The sequence below is a fragment of the Lissotriton helveticus genome, chromosome 3_2, assembly GCF_964261635.1.
Source record: "Lissotriton helveticus chromosome 3_2, aLisHel1.1, whole genome shotgun sequence".
In the NCBI taxonomy this organism is placed as follows: Eukaryota; Metazoa; Chordata; class Amphibia; order Caudata; family Salamandridae; genus Lissotriton; species Lissotriton helveticus.
The window spans coordinates 256,566,260-256,579,991 of record NC_136062.1 but is presented as its reverse complement, the minus strand read 5'-3'; the positions used below and the strand labels follow the sequence as shown (position 1 = coordinate 256,579,991).

At 50.9% G+C, this 13,732-nt stretch overlaps 1 protein-coding gene across 1 annotated transcript in view; it reads left to right on the top strand.

Moving 5' to 3' along the window:
- The window catches only part of LOC144826284 (proprotein convertase subtilisin/kexin type 5-like), a 567,967-nt gene that overhangs the window by 438,371 nt on the left and 115,864 nt on the right, over positions 1-13,732 (top strand). Inside the window, exon 14 of the mRNA XM_078684635.1 lies at positions 1,325-1,496. Within this exon, the coding sequence (XP_078540761.1) occupies positions 1,325-1,496 (172 nt within the window). The remainder of the gene's footprint in view (positions 1-1,324; positions 1,497-13,732) is intronic.

The window sequence follows — 13,732 nt, the reverse complement described above, 5'->3', positions numbered from 1 at the left end:
ATTATAGACGTTGGTTGGGCTCTACTTGCTTTGTTTTCTCTCGATTTTTTATTACACTAATAATGAATAATGAAACATAATTCACTATTAGTGTAAATTGAGTACAATTAGCTGGAGCATGCTATTCCCTGGCAGTTGAGGCAAGTAAAAAAAATGCTTTGAAATGTATGATGTGTGCGAGGTTGCGGGTGAGTGTGAGTGTATGCAATAGATTTCATTTATTTTTTATTTATTTTATTTATAAAGTTTTTTACAGCTAGCCAGACCCGTGGGTATCAGAGCGCTTTACATACACAAGGAAAAGAAAAAGATTGCATAACATCACAGGACATGATAGATTGTGTGTAAGTGTGTATATGTGTGTATGTGAGTGCGTGAGTGTGTGTGTGAATGATATTGAAGGTCAAAGGGCATGTGATGTCACTTCCGCTACCTCTGACATATTGGTGAATTGACGTTCATGGTGTAAGGCTCAACGGATCAGCTGGAATTTAAGCCTGTGACCGTGGTGGGAACAAAAACCGAGGTCTAAAGTGGACGCATTAATCCATGGAACCACCAGACCGGAAAAATACTAACTTCGTAACTCTCAGAGTTGGAGCAACATGGTGCTTCGAAACACAGCGAATCAACCACAACTACGTAGTTTCAAGTTTTAAATATGTGGGAACTTGTAACATATATGTGATCACCTTTCATTTTGATACTAGTGGCCTGGGCCGGACTGGCTGTAGCGGGCACTGGGCGTTTTCCCGGTGGGCCGGAAGGCTGAGGGCCAGTTTTCAAGCGGTGGGGGGTGGTTTTGCTGCAGTGCCACAATATCGGCCACCTGTAACAAAACCGGCAGCAGGGCTAAAGCGGAAGCAGTGCTGTTTCTTGCTAGCACCTGGGGGCGTACATATAAATACATACAGTCATACAAGCTAATGTGTAGCTCAATGATTACCTCAAAGAAGCACTGACTTGCAGTGAATGACCCTTGCACATATTTACGATTATGGCAAGGTGTGGTGTCAGCGTTTCTTCTGCCAGGCGGTATTCAAGAGCTGTTGTGATGGGGCCCAAAGGGGAGGAGCCAGGACAAATAGGTATTGGCCACTGGTCCCAACTGTGACCCCGCCACACACCTTAAGATATCAGTCTCTGTGTACGACATGATTATCAACAGAAAGTTACTTCATTTTACGTCGGTGTTTTTAAAATAACACCTGAGAAAGTTTCTCTTTGAACTGTAATACATTTAATGATGAATCTTTCAAGACAGTAATGAATGTGGAAAATAAATGTATGTTTTTTGTTTAAGATTAAATTGTCTGTCTTGCAGGAGAAATGCACCCCCTGTGACCCGTCCTGCCGACACTGCGCTGGCCCGGGCCCGGAGCACTGCGTCATATGCAAAGCGAACTCTGCCTGGGCCCCCACAGAGAAGCGGTGCGTCCATTGCTGTGACCCACAGACCGATCAGCCCGACTGCTGCTTCTGCAGATCAAATCTAGGTGTGTACATGTCTTAAAATGTAATGGGGGGCTTTTTGAGGAACTCTACGCCAAGGCAAACAGTGCGGCAGGTGCAGTGCCCAAGGATCTAAGGGGCCAATCAATTCGAGGCGGTATTAATATAACCTACCCTTAACCAAAGTAGAGACATAGGGTTGGGCTTTTTTCTGTCTCCTTTCTGGTTAATCTGCAACTAAGTTATGTAGGCACGTTTTTGAATCTCGTTAAACTTGCTTGCCATCCATGTGTGTGTATTTAGGCATACATTCCGTACATTGTAAATAAAACACTCACTTCAAAACATTCTAACTAACCTATGTGAAAAGCAACCAAGTTTTCACTAAATGTCTTTAAAAAAACAAAGGTCACAATGTGAGAAGCTAAGTAATGCTACACATTCCAGATATCAAGTCTGTTTTTCAAAAGTCTTTTTCATTTTAAGATTCAGCCACCATTGAAACATGGTGAAGTGTATCATGCAGCATAGCCACTGAACATATACACACAGTTGTCCTTTCAACTCATTCTGTCAAAACTCACCCCACCACCAACCACATCACCAGGTTTCTTCGCTTACATCAATGCTGGCCCCAGCTGGAACCATCTGTCTCTCCCCCTATTACTGACTGTTGATCCCACAAGGCCTATTGTGTGATCTTAGTTATTTTGTTCACAAATACAACCAACAATATAATGAAATAAAAAAGTAAAACCAAAAAAATTGATAAAGAAACTAAAACCCCCTTGTAACTCAGCCAAATGACATACAACTTTGGCCGGACCGCGGGCCAAGATGGCTGCGTAGACACGCAGCTCCGCTCGATTACCCGGAAGATTTGGCCCTTCCGGTGGCTCCAGACTGAGATTTGTTGCAGCAGGGGGAGCCCTGAACTACGCAGCAGCTCCGGTCACCACTGGGCCCCGTTGATCGTTCCCTGGTGATCGGGGGCCGGCTTGGGCGCCATGCTGTGTAGAGAGGCCAGATGTGCTCGGCGGAGCTGGGGACTTGATTTCCTTTGTCGGCCCACCAGAGCTCTGCTCCCTTGAGCGTGAGGAGGCGCTGGGATCTCTGGCCTGGCCCACACAAAATGCTTTGGACCGCTGCAAGGCACTCTAGGAGGTGGTTGAGGAGACCAAGGGCGGTGAGTGTGATCCGCCCGGTGTGCAGGGCTCCACCCAATACCCCCTGAGGCCGAGTGGTGGCAGGGACCACAGGAGAGCCTGGGGACCGGCTGCCCGGCCGGATCACGGTGGGGGCCCCTTATTACCTTTTACACACCGCTCAGACCGGCTGCATGCTGTTTGGCGTCCTGACTCCTCCCTCGCTGCAGCTGGGTGACTGTTGCCCTTTCACAACGATGTAGAGGGCGCCCAGCAGAGCCGCATCGCGTACTGTTGGGCTCCCCGCGGGACGCTGGGTCCCCGGCATGGCCCCCAAAGAGGGTTCTGCCCTTGATCAGCTGGGTGCCCCCCCAGTATATTGAGCACCACCAGACGGGCTACCCCAGCTACAGCCTACTGTGCTGCGCTACTCTTGGTCCCCAGCCTCCTGCTGACTCTGGTCCTCCCCGGCACAGTTCCCTTTTCTCACCTTCACTGTCATGGAAAAGGTGGACCCTAAACAAAAGAAGCTACCATTTGAGAAGGCCGCGAGTGGCGCAATCCCACTGGCGCCACTATGGCAGAGAAGAGTGAGTCAGAGGGGCTTCCTCAACCCACAGTGCACGGTAATGAGGCCCTGATGGATGAACTGCGGGCCGTCTTCAGGGCTGCCGTGCTGTGTAGAGAGGCCAGATGTGCTCGGCAGAGCTGGGGACTTGATTTCCTTTGTCGGCCCACCAGAGCTCTGCTCCCTTGAGCGTGAGGAGGCGCTGAGATCTCTGGCCTGGCCCACACAAAACGCTTTGGACCGCTGCAAGGCACTCTAGGAGGTGGTTGAGGAGACCAAGGGCGGTGAGTGTGATCCGCCAGGTGTGCGGGGCCCCACTCAATACCCCCTGAGGCAGAGTGGTGGCAGGGACCACAGGAGAGCCTGAGGACCGGCTGCCCGGCCGGATCACGGTGGGGGCCCCCTTATTACCTTTTACACACCGCTCAGACCGGCTGCATGCTGTTTGGCGTCCTGACTCCTCCCTCGCTGCAGCTGGGTGACTCTTGCCCCTTCACAACTATGTAGAGGGCGCACAGCAGAGCCGCATCACGTACTGTTTGGCTCCCCGTGGGACGGTGGGTCCCCGGCATGGCCCCCAAAGAGGGTTCTGCCCTTGATCAGCTGGGTGCCCCCCAGTATATTGACAAAAAGGGGTGGTGAGGGACAGAGTCTCTGAATTAAGCAGAATACTCTCACCCAGTCAAGAGATCAGGGCTAGATCCAACACCGTTTTTTAGCTCATTGCACTATCCCAGTTTCAGAACCTGGCTGTATGCAAATTAGTCTGTCCCTGGCCCAGTGCATCATGGGAACAGGGCAGACCAGACTACAAAAGCCAATTCTTACACTGGGAAGGAAACAAGCTTCCGGGGACCGGTTTCTGGCATTACAGCCGTCTTCGGCCCGGCTTGCTTGAATCCTGATGGTGCAATGAGCAAGGGACTCATGTCTGAGTATACCCTTCCACGCTTAGGGTGGACAAAAATATTTACAAAAAGGGGTGGTGAGGGACAGAGTCTCTGAATTAAGCAGAATACTCTCACCCAGTCAAGAGATCAGGGCTAGATCCAACACCGTTTTTTAGCTCATTGCACTATCCCAGTTTCAGAACCTGGCTGTATGCAAATTAGTCTGTCCCTGGCCCAGTGCATCATGGGAACAGGGCAGACCAGACTACAAAAGCCAATTCTTACACTGGGAAGGAAACAAGCTTCCGGGGACCGGTTTCTGGCATTACAGCCGTCTTCGGCCCGGCTTGCTTGAATCCTGATGGTGCAATGAGCAAGGGACTCATGTCTGAGTATACCCTTCCACGCTTAGGGTGGACAAAAATATTTACAAAAAGGGGTGGTGAGGGACAGAGTCTCTGAATTAAGCAGAATACTCTCACCCAGTCAAGAGATCAGGGCTAGATCCAACACCGTTTTTTAGCTCATTGCACTATCCCAGTTTCAGAACCTGGCTGTATGCAAATTAGTCTGTCCCTGGCCCAGTGCATCATGGGAACAGGGCAGACCAGACTACAAAAGCCAATTCTTACAGCCAGGTTCTGAAACTGGGATGGTGCAATGAGCTAAAAAACGGTGTTGGATCTAGCCCTGATCTCTTGACTGGGTGAGAGTACTCTGCTTAATTCAGAGACTCTGTCCATCACCACCCCTTGTTGTAAATAATTTTGTCCACCCTAAGCGTGGAAGGGTATACTCAGATGTGAGTCCCTTGCTCATTGCACCATCAGGATTCAAGCAAGCCGGGCCGAAGACGGCTGAAATGCCAGAAACCGGTCCCCGGAAGCTTGTTTCCTTCCCAGTGTAAGAATTGGCTTTTGTAGTCTGGTCTGCCCTGTTCCCATGATGCACTGGGCCAGGGACAGACTAATTTGCATACAGCCAGGTTCTGAAACTGGGATGGTGCAATGAGCTAAAAAACGGTGTTGGATCTAGCCCTGATCTCTTGACTGGGTGAGAGTACTCTGCTTAATTCAGAGACTCTGTCCATCACCACCCCTTGTTGTAAATAATTTTGTCCACCCTAAGCGTGGAAGGGTATACTCAGATGTGAGTCCCTTGCTCATTGCACCATCAGGATTCAAGCAAGCCGGGCCGAAGACGGCTGAAATGCCAGAAACCGGTCCCCGGAAGCTTGTTTCCTTCCCAGTGTAAGAATTGGCTTTTGTAGTCTGGTCTGCCCTGTTCCCATGATGCACTGGGCCAGGGACAGACTAATTTGCATACAGCCAGGTTCTGAAACTGGGATGGTGCAATGAGCTAAAAAACGGTGTTGGATCTAGCCCTGATCTCTTGACTGGGTGAGAGTACTCTGCTTAATTCAGAGACTCTGTCCATCACCACCCCTTGTTGTAAATAATTTTGTCCACCCTAAGCGTGGAAGGGTATACTCAGATGTGAGTCCCTTGCTCATTGCACCATCAGGATTCAAGCAAGCCGGGCCGAAGACGGCTGAAATGCCAGAAACCGGTCCCCGGAAGCTTGTTTCCTTCCCAGTGTAAGAATTGGCTTTTGTAGTCTGGTCTGCCCTGTTCCCATGATGCACTGGGCCAGGGACAGACTAATTTGCATACAGCCAGGTTCTGAAACTGGGATGGTGCAATGAGCTAAAAAACGGTGTTGGATCTAGCCCTGATCTCTTGACTGGGTGAGAGTACTCTGCTTAATTCAGAGACTCTGTCCATCACCACCCCTTGTTGTAAATAATTTTGTCCACCCTAAGCGTGGAAGGGTATACTCAGATGTGAGTCCCTTGCTCATTGCACCATCAGGATTCAAGCAAGCCGGGCCGAAGACGGCTGAAATGCCAGAAACCGGTCCCCGGAAGCTTGTTTCCTTCCCAGTGTAAGAATTGGCTTTTGTAGTCTGGTCTGCCCTGTTCCCATGATGCACTGGGCCAGGGACAGACTAATTTGCATACAGCCAGGTTCTGAAACTGGGATGGTGCAATGAGCTAAAAAACGGTGTTGGATCTAGCCCTGATCTCTTGACTGGGTGAGAGTACTCTGCTTAATTCAGAGACTCTGTCCATCACCACCCCTTGTTGTAAATTATCCCCAGTATATTGAGCACCACCAGATGGGCTACCCCAGCTACAGCCTACTGTGCTGTGCTACTCTTGGTCCCCAGCCTCCTGCTGACTCTGGTCCTCCCCGGCACAGTTCCCTTTTCTCACCTTCACTGTCATGGAAAAGGTGGACCCTAAACAAAAGAAGCTACCATTTGAGAAGGCTGCGAGTGGCGCAATCCCCCTGGCACCACTATGTCAGAGAGGATTGAGTCAGAGGGGCTTCCTCAACCCACAGTGCATGGTAATGAGGCCCTGATGGATGAACTGCGGGCCGTCTTCAGGGCCCTAGACTTCAGAATGCAGGTAAAGTACGATCGTGTTACTTTTGTAATCCAGCACTGGTCTCCTAGGGACAGCACTGGGGTCTTAAGTTAGAACAGGTTGATAAATGCATTTCAGTATTTCGTAGGATTTTTAAAGAATATCTCAAGTTTTCAAAAGAAGACACTTAGAAGAAATTTCATAGAAAAGCAGACAATGGGTTCCTATGGAGAAAATACAGATTACTAGTAAACCCGGTTAGGATTACTTTTGCGGTTCAGTACTGGGCTGAAAGGTACATTACTGGCTTCTCCCCTGATCACAGGTGAGTACTTTGGAACTCGGACTTGGGCTGATTTTATATGAACATTTTCAGTTTTCAAAACTTCACACTTAGAAGAGATTTCAAGTCAAACCAGTCAATGTTATCCTATGGCAGGACAGTGAGTCATCGGTTTTCAGGTGAGTACTCGACTGGTGAAGTCAAGGTTCTGAGCATAGACTCAGGGGTCCCCGAGTGTCAGGTAAGTACAGTTGGTACATCCTCAGCGGCACAGGGGCGGCCGGGTGCAAACGTAGTTAGGCCCAGACTTATCCAATGAGAGGCAGGGGGCCTTCGGTTGGTGGCTGCTGGCTAGCAGGCAAGCGGCTGTGGGAGCTGGGCTCCTGGTCACTTGCTCAGGGCAAGGGGGGAAGTAGGATAGGACAAAGGTGGCACAGCCAGCGGCATTGGGCGGCTGGATGCAGGGTGCTCTTGAGCCGTCAGCCGCTCAGTGTTATCCAATGGGAAAGGTCAAAAAGAAACAAAGGCTGCAGGCTCAGGGACGGAGACTCTCCAGGAGCGACAAGCACTTTCAGAGGTAAGTTGGGATCTTGGAGCACAGGTAGGTACCCCAAAGGGAGGCACAGGGGGCTGTAGGGCGACTGGTGCAGGGGTGACTTTGTGTGTCGGAAAAGCGTACCCTCGGCTGGTCACGGTTGGGGTGGCCCTGGTTCTGAGTCTGCAGGCGTCGGCTGGTTCGTCGAGGAGGGTCTTTGGGCACTGGACTTCGGGTCCCAGTCACCGGGGGGATGTCCTCGTGGTCTTGGTTCGGCTGGGCCCGGCCCGGGCTTGGCCGGGGCAAAGTGGGCTGATCCGGAGCTTCCTGGTTGGCACCAGGTGGGTTGTTGCAGCAGAGCCTCTGCTGATGGAGTCCCAGTCTACAAGAGAGTCAAGGCCGGCAGGTCCTCCGGGTGTCCCAAGGTTGCTGTACGCAGGAGTCGCCGGTATTAAGCAGGAGCAGGTTCCAGGATCGACAAGTCGGTAGGGCTGGGGCCAAGTCAGTTGTTGTCGTCCTGTTGTTAGCAGCTGCACGGCGGGTCTTCTTCTTCTTGATCTTCTTTCTTCTTTTCGTATCGGGATCTGAGAAAGGAAGGTTCAGGGAGCCCCTAAATACTGGATTATGGGGCGTTACAGGTAGGGCAAGGACAGGGACCAATGGGTCCCTCTCCTGGGGTGAGTACACCCCCTAGTCTGCGCCTCTCCTGTGGGAGGGGGGCAGGAGCCTAGCTGGGATTGTGCAGGGCTCCCCATCTACAAGATGGCTGTAGCCGGGGTCGTGCTTCACCTCGTCTCCCCCACCTGAGGAGTGGGGTTGGCACAGGCTGGCACACCCCCCTTCCTGACGTAGTTTTTCCCGTCAGTCTTCCCTCCAGAGTGGTGGTTAGAACTGATGGGGGCTAGTTGCTGGGTACAGCAAATGGTCTGGAGAAGCTCATAGAGGCGGCATGCCTTTGAAGCTTCCCCCTGCCCATCCTGGGGGAGCAGACCTAGCACCTCATCCAGGATGTAAATTGTTGCAGGCCCAGGAGAGCGGGGGGCTCTCCACCCAGGGGTCCAGCAACATGTCTGCTGTGTGGCAGCCTCTGCAGCCACTCAGCCCAGACGTGGATTGTAGGTTAGGATTTCAGAGGGCATCTCTAAGATGCCCTCTGGTGCATTTTACATTAAATCCCACACTGGCATCAGTGCGGGTTTAATGTACTGAGAAGTTTGGTACCAAACTTGTCAGTCTTTAGTGTAGCCATTATGGTGCTGTGGAGTTCGTAATGATATCCTCCAAGCACCATATACTCTTAATGGCATCACTGCACTTACAGTGCCCAGAAATGGCCCTGTGTACTGTAGGGGCACAGGGCTCACGCACATGTGCCCACACCTCGGGCATAGGGCACTCAGCTAGAGGAGTGACTGAAGTATGCCAGGGCAGTGGGTTCTGTGGGCATGGCACACAGGGATGTGTGCCATGTCGTCTCTTGGTTTAGTTCTGTACTTAGGCACTCAGCCTGCAAAGGCAGCATGTGGGTGCCAGGGTACAGGGCCCCTGAGAGTGGCACGATAAGTGCTGCAGCCCTCAGGGGTCTTCTCTGGTCACCATGCCCTGGGTACCTAGGGTACCATTTACTAGGAGCTGACAGGTGGCCAGAGAGGCCAATTGGGTTTTTAGTTTCAGCACAGTTTTAGGGAAGGAACACAGGCCCTGGGTGCCTGGTTGGCAGGAACCCAGGGCATACTCAGTCAACGCACATCACCAGTTCAGAAAAAGTGGGGACATACCAAGGCAAGAAAGATGGCACTTTCTCACACAACCCCCTAACCCCCCAAACGAAACGTGATGAGACTAACCTTGCCCTAGGGAGTCTTCAATGTCTAAGTGGAAGAACCTGGAAAGTCCATATGCATTGGCATGGGCAGTTCCTGGCCGGTGTTCCACTTCAAAGTCCATTCCCTGTAGGGAGATGGACCATCGCAGTAGTTTTGGATTTTCCCTTTTCATCTGCATCAGCCATCTGAGAGGTATGTGGTCAGTTTGAACCAGGAAGTGAGTTCCAAGCATGTAGGGCCTCAACTTCTCCAGGGACCAAACCACAGCAAAGGCCTCCGTCTCAATGGCACTCCAACACTGCTCTCTGGGGAGTAGCCTCCTGCTTATAAAAGCAACAGGTTGGTCTTGGCCTTCTTCATTGATCTGGGAGAGGACCGCTCCTATCCCCAGCTCTGAGGCATCAGTTTGCACTATGAACTGCTTGGAGTAGTCTGGTGCTTTTAGAATGGGTGCTGAGCACATTGCTTCTTTCAGGGTGTCAAAAGCCTTTTGGCAGCTAACAGTCCAATTCGCTTTCTTGGGCATTTTATTGGATGTGAGTTCTGTGAGAGGAGTAACAATGGACCCATATCCCTTCACAAACTGTCTGTAGTACCCAGTCAAGACAATGAATGCCCTGACTTGGGTCTGATTGGTTGGAGCTGCCCAGTCCAGGATGCTCTGGATCTTGGGCTGTAAGGGTTGGACCTGGCCTTCACCAACAAGGTGGCTCAAGTACACCATAGTGCCCTGCCCTATCTGGCATTTGGATGCCTTGATAGTCAGTCCTGCAGATTGCAGGGCTTGTAGAACCTCCCCAAGGTGGATCAGGTGATCCTGCCAGGTGGAGCTAAAGACAGCAATATCATCAAGATAGGCTGCACTGAAGGATTCCAACCCTGTCTGGACTTGGTTCGCCAACCTCTGGAAGGTGCCAGGGACGTTCTTTAACCCAAAAGGCATCACAGTAAACTGATAGTGCCCATCAGGGGTGGGGAATGCATTTTTCTCTTTGGCTCCTGGGGCCATGCCAATTTGCCAGTACCCTGCAGTTAAGTCAAAGGTGCTTAGGAATTTGGCTGCCCCTAGTTCGTCTATCAACTCATCTGCTCTTGGAATGGGGTGAGCATCTGTCTTGGTGACAGAATTGAGCCCTCTATAGTCCACACAGAACCTCATCTCTCTCTTTTCACCCCGTTGATGAGGTTTGGGGACCAGAACCACTGGGCTAGCCCAGGGGCACTCAAAGGGTTCAATCACCCCTAGTTCCAGCATCTTGCTGACTTCAGCTTTGATGCTTTCCTTGACTTGGTCTGATTGTCGATAGGTTTTGTTTTTGACAGGGCTACTGTCCCCAGTGTACACATTGTGGGTACACCAGCTGGTCAGATCAGGAGTCAAGGAAAAGATGCTAGCAAACTGTTGCAAGACTTGCTTGCAGTCTGTCTGCTGTTGGGGAGAGAGGGTGTCTGAAAAGACCACTCCATCTACTGACCCATCTTTTGGGATGGAAGAGAGGAGATCAGGGAGAGGTTCACTCTCTGCTTCCTGTTCCTCATCAGTCACCATCATCATAGTGAGGTCAGCCCTGTCATTGTAGAGTTTCAGGCGGTACACATGGATAACCCTCTCGGGTGTCCTGCTGGTGCCCAGGTCCACTAAGTAAGTGACCTCACTATTTTTCTCCAGGATAGGGAAAGGGCCACTCCATCTGTCTTGGAGAGCCCTTGGTGCCACTGGCTCCAAAACCCACACCTGTTGTCCAGGTTGAAATTCAACCATGGCAGCTTTTTGGTCATACCAGCGCTTCTGCAGCTCCTGGCTGGCCTCAAGAGTCTTAGATGCCTTGTCCATGTACTCAGCCATTCTGGACCTTAGGCCAAGCACATAGTCCACAATGTCTTGTTTGGGTTCTTGGAGAGGCCTCTCCCAACCCTCCTTTATAAGACAAAGTGGTCCCCTTACAGGGTGACCAAACAGAAGTTCAAAGGGTGAAAACCCCACTCCCTTCTGAGGCACTTCCCTATAAGCGAAAAGCAGGCATGGCAACAGGACATCCCATCTTCTTTTGAGTTTTTCAGGAAGCCCCATGATCATACCTTTCAATGTCTTGTTGAACCTTTCCACAAGACCATTGGTTTGTGAGTGGTATGGGGGTAGTAAACTTGTACTGCACCCCACACTCCTTCCACATGTGTTTCAGGTAAGCAGACATGAAGTTGGTACCTCTGTCTGAAACTACCTCCTTAGGAAACCCTACCCTGGTGAATACCCCTAGGAAGGCCTTGGCTACTGCAGGAGCTGTAGTAACCCTAAGGGGAATTGCTTCAGGGTACCTAGTAGCATGATCCACTACTACTAGAATGAATTTGTTCCCTGAGGCTGTGGGAGGCTCAAGTGGACCCACAATGTCCACACCTACCATTTCAAAGGGTACCCCCCCCCCCACACTGGCAGTGGTATTACGGGCACCCTTGGCTTGCCACCTGTCTTGCCACTGGCCTGACAGGTAACACAGGAGCTCACAAACTCCTTCACTTTTTGGTTCATCTGGGGCCAGTAAAAGTGGCTAACTAGCCTTTCCCAAGTTTTGGTTTGCCCCAGGTGTCCAGCTAGGGGGATGTCATGAGCTAAAGTTAGGAGGAACTCCCTGTACTTCTGTGGCACTACCACCCTCCTGGTAGCTCCAGGATTGGGGTTTCTTGCCTCAGCATACAGTAATCCCTCTTCCCAATAAGCTCTGTGGGTACCACTGACAATTCACTTTGCTTCTGCAGCTGTTTGCTGCCTCAGATTTTCAAGAGTGGGGCAGTCTCGCTGACCATGGCACAGCTCTTCCCTAGTGGGTCCCCTGGGCCCAGGAGTCCAGCCTCAAGCTCCATGGACTCAGTTCCCTCTAGGGTTTCCAAGTCCTCTCCCTGAGGAGAGGGGTCCTCAAGCTCCATGGGCTCAGTTCCCTCTAGGGTTTCCAAGTCCTCTCCCTGAGGAGAGGGGTCCTGAGAGGCTGGCTGTGTAGAAGCTGGTTCACCTGTCTCCTTACTTTTTCTCTTGGTTGGTTGGGCCATACTTTCAGGCTCCAACCTCACTTGTTCACCCTACTTTTTGCTCTGTGCTCTGGTTTTTACACACACCAGTCTAGGGACACCCAGCATGGCTGCATGGGCCACTTGCTCAACCTCAGCCCAGGCTGAGGTTTCAAGGTCATTTCCAAGCAGACAGTCAGCTGGCAATTGTGGAGAGACCACCACCAGTTTCAGGCCAGTAACCTCCCCCCACCCTAATGTCACCATAGCCAGAGGGCGTTGGGTGGTAATGCTGTCAGCATTGGTGACTGGGTACATTTTCCCAACCAGGTATTGCTCGCTCTGGGGAAACCAGCTTTTCCTTTACCATAGTGATGCTGGCACCTGTATCCCTCAGGGCTTCAACTCTAGTTCAATTAATGGAGGGGTATTGCAGATACTTGTTACAGTTGGGTGGCCAACCAGCTACATTGGCAACCTCCATTTCCTCCAAGGAGACTAGACTAGCTTGAGTGTATTCCCAGATTTGCTCTGGGCACTCCTCTGATCCCATCTGTAGATTTACTGTCCCTGGAGTAGCTGTAGTGGGTGCCTTAGGGGCTTTATTGTAGGGGCAGTTTCTGTCTACAGTTAAATGTCCCAACTTTTTACAGTTGTTACAATAGGCCTTGTTAGGATCAAAATGTCTTCCCCTATAGGGCTGAGGCACATAGGGAGTAGTTTGGGAGTCACCCACCTGTACAGGTTTTTGGGGCCCTTTGGAAGACTCAGACTTTTTATCTTGGGGATTTTCACCACCTTTCCCCTGGGGAGGTGTTGTCACCACCTTCCTTTGGTCACCCCCAGTGGCTGTCCTTGTCACCCTAGTCTTGACCCAGTGGTCTGCCTTCTTTCCCAATTCTTGGGGAGAAATTAGACCTAGGTCTACCAAATGCTGATGCAACTTTTCATTTGTGCAATTACTCAAAATGTGTTCCTCCATAAACAAATTATAAAGTCCAGTAAAATCATTCACATTGTGTCTAGTTAACCAACCATCCAGTATCTTTACTGAGTAGTCTACAAAATCTATCCACGATTGGGTCTGGGTTTTGTGAGCCCCCTGAACCTAATTCTGTACTCCTCAGTAGTGAGTCCAAATCCCTCAATCAGAGTTTTCTTCATGAGGTCATAAGACCCTGCATCTGGCCCAGAAAGGGTCAGAAGCCTGTCTCTGCAGTTACCAGAGAACAGTTCCCAGAGGTGAGGTTTCTTTAATTGTCTGATATCACAAGCCCTCTCTAAGGCTGTGAACCACTTGGTGATGTCATCACCTTCCTCAAACTTAGGGACAATCCCTTTGGGGATTTTAGGATCATAAGATTGCTCTCTATCCTTGTTATTGGTATTGCTGCCACCAGAGATGGGGGCTAAGCCCATCTCTTTTCTTTCTTTGTCTAGAGCCAGGAGTCTGGTCTCTAGGTCTAATCTTTTGGCCAACTTTGCTAAGAAGTTGTCTTCTTCATGGGGCTCCCCCCAATGTGTTCTCTGGGGCCTAGTCCACCTATGTGGTTCCCAGGCTCCCAACGGCTTATTCTTGGGGTCAAGGGTACAGGGCCC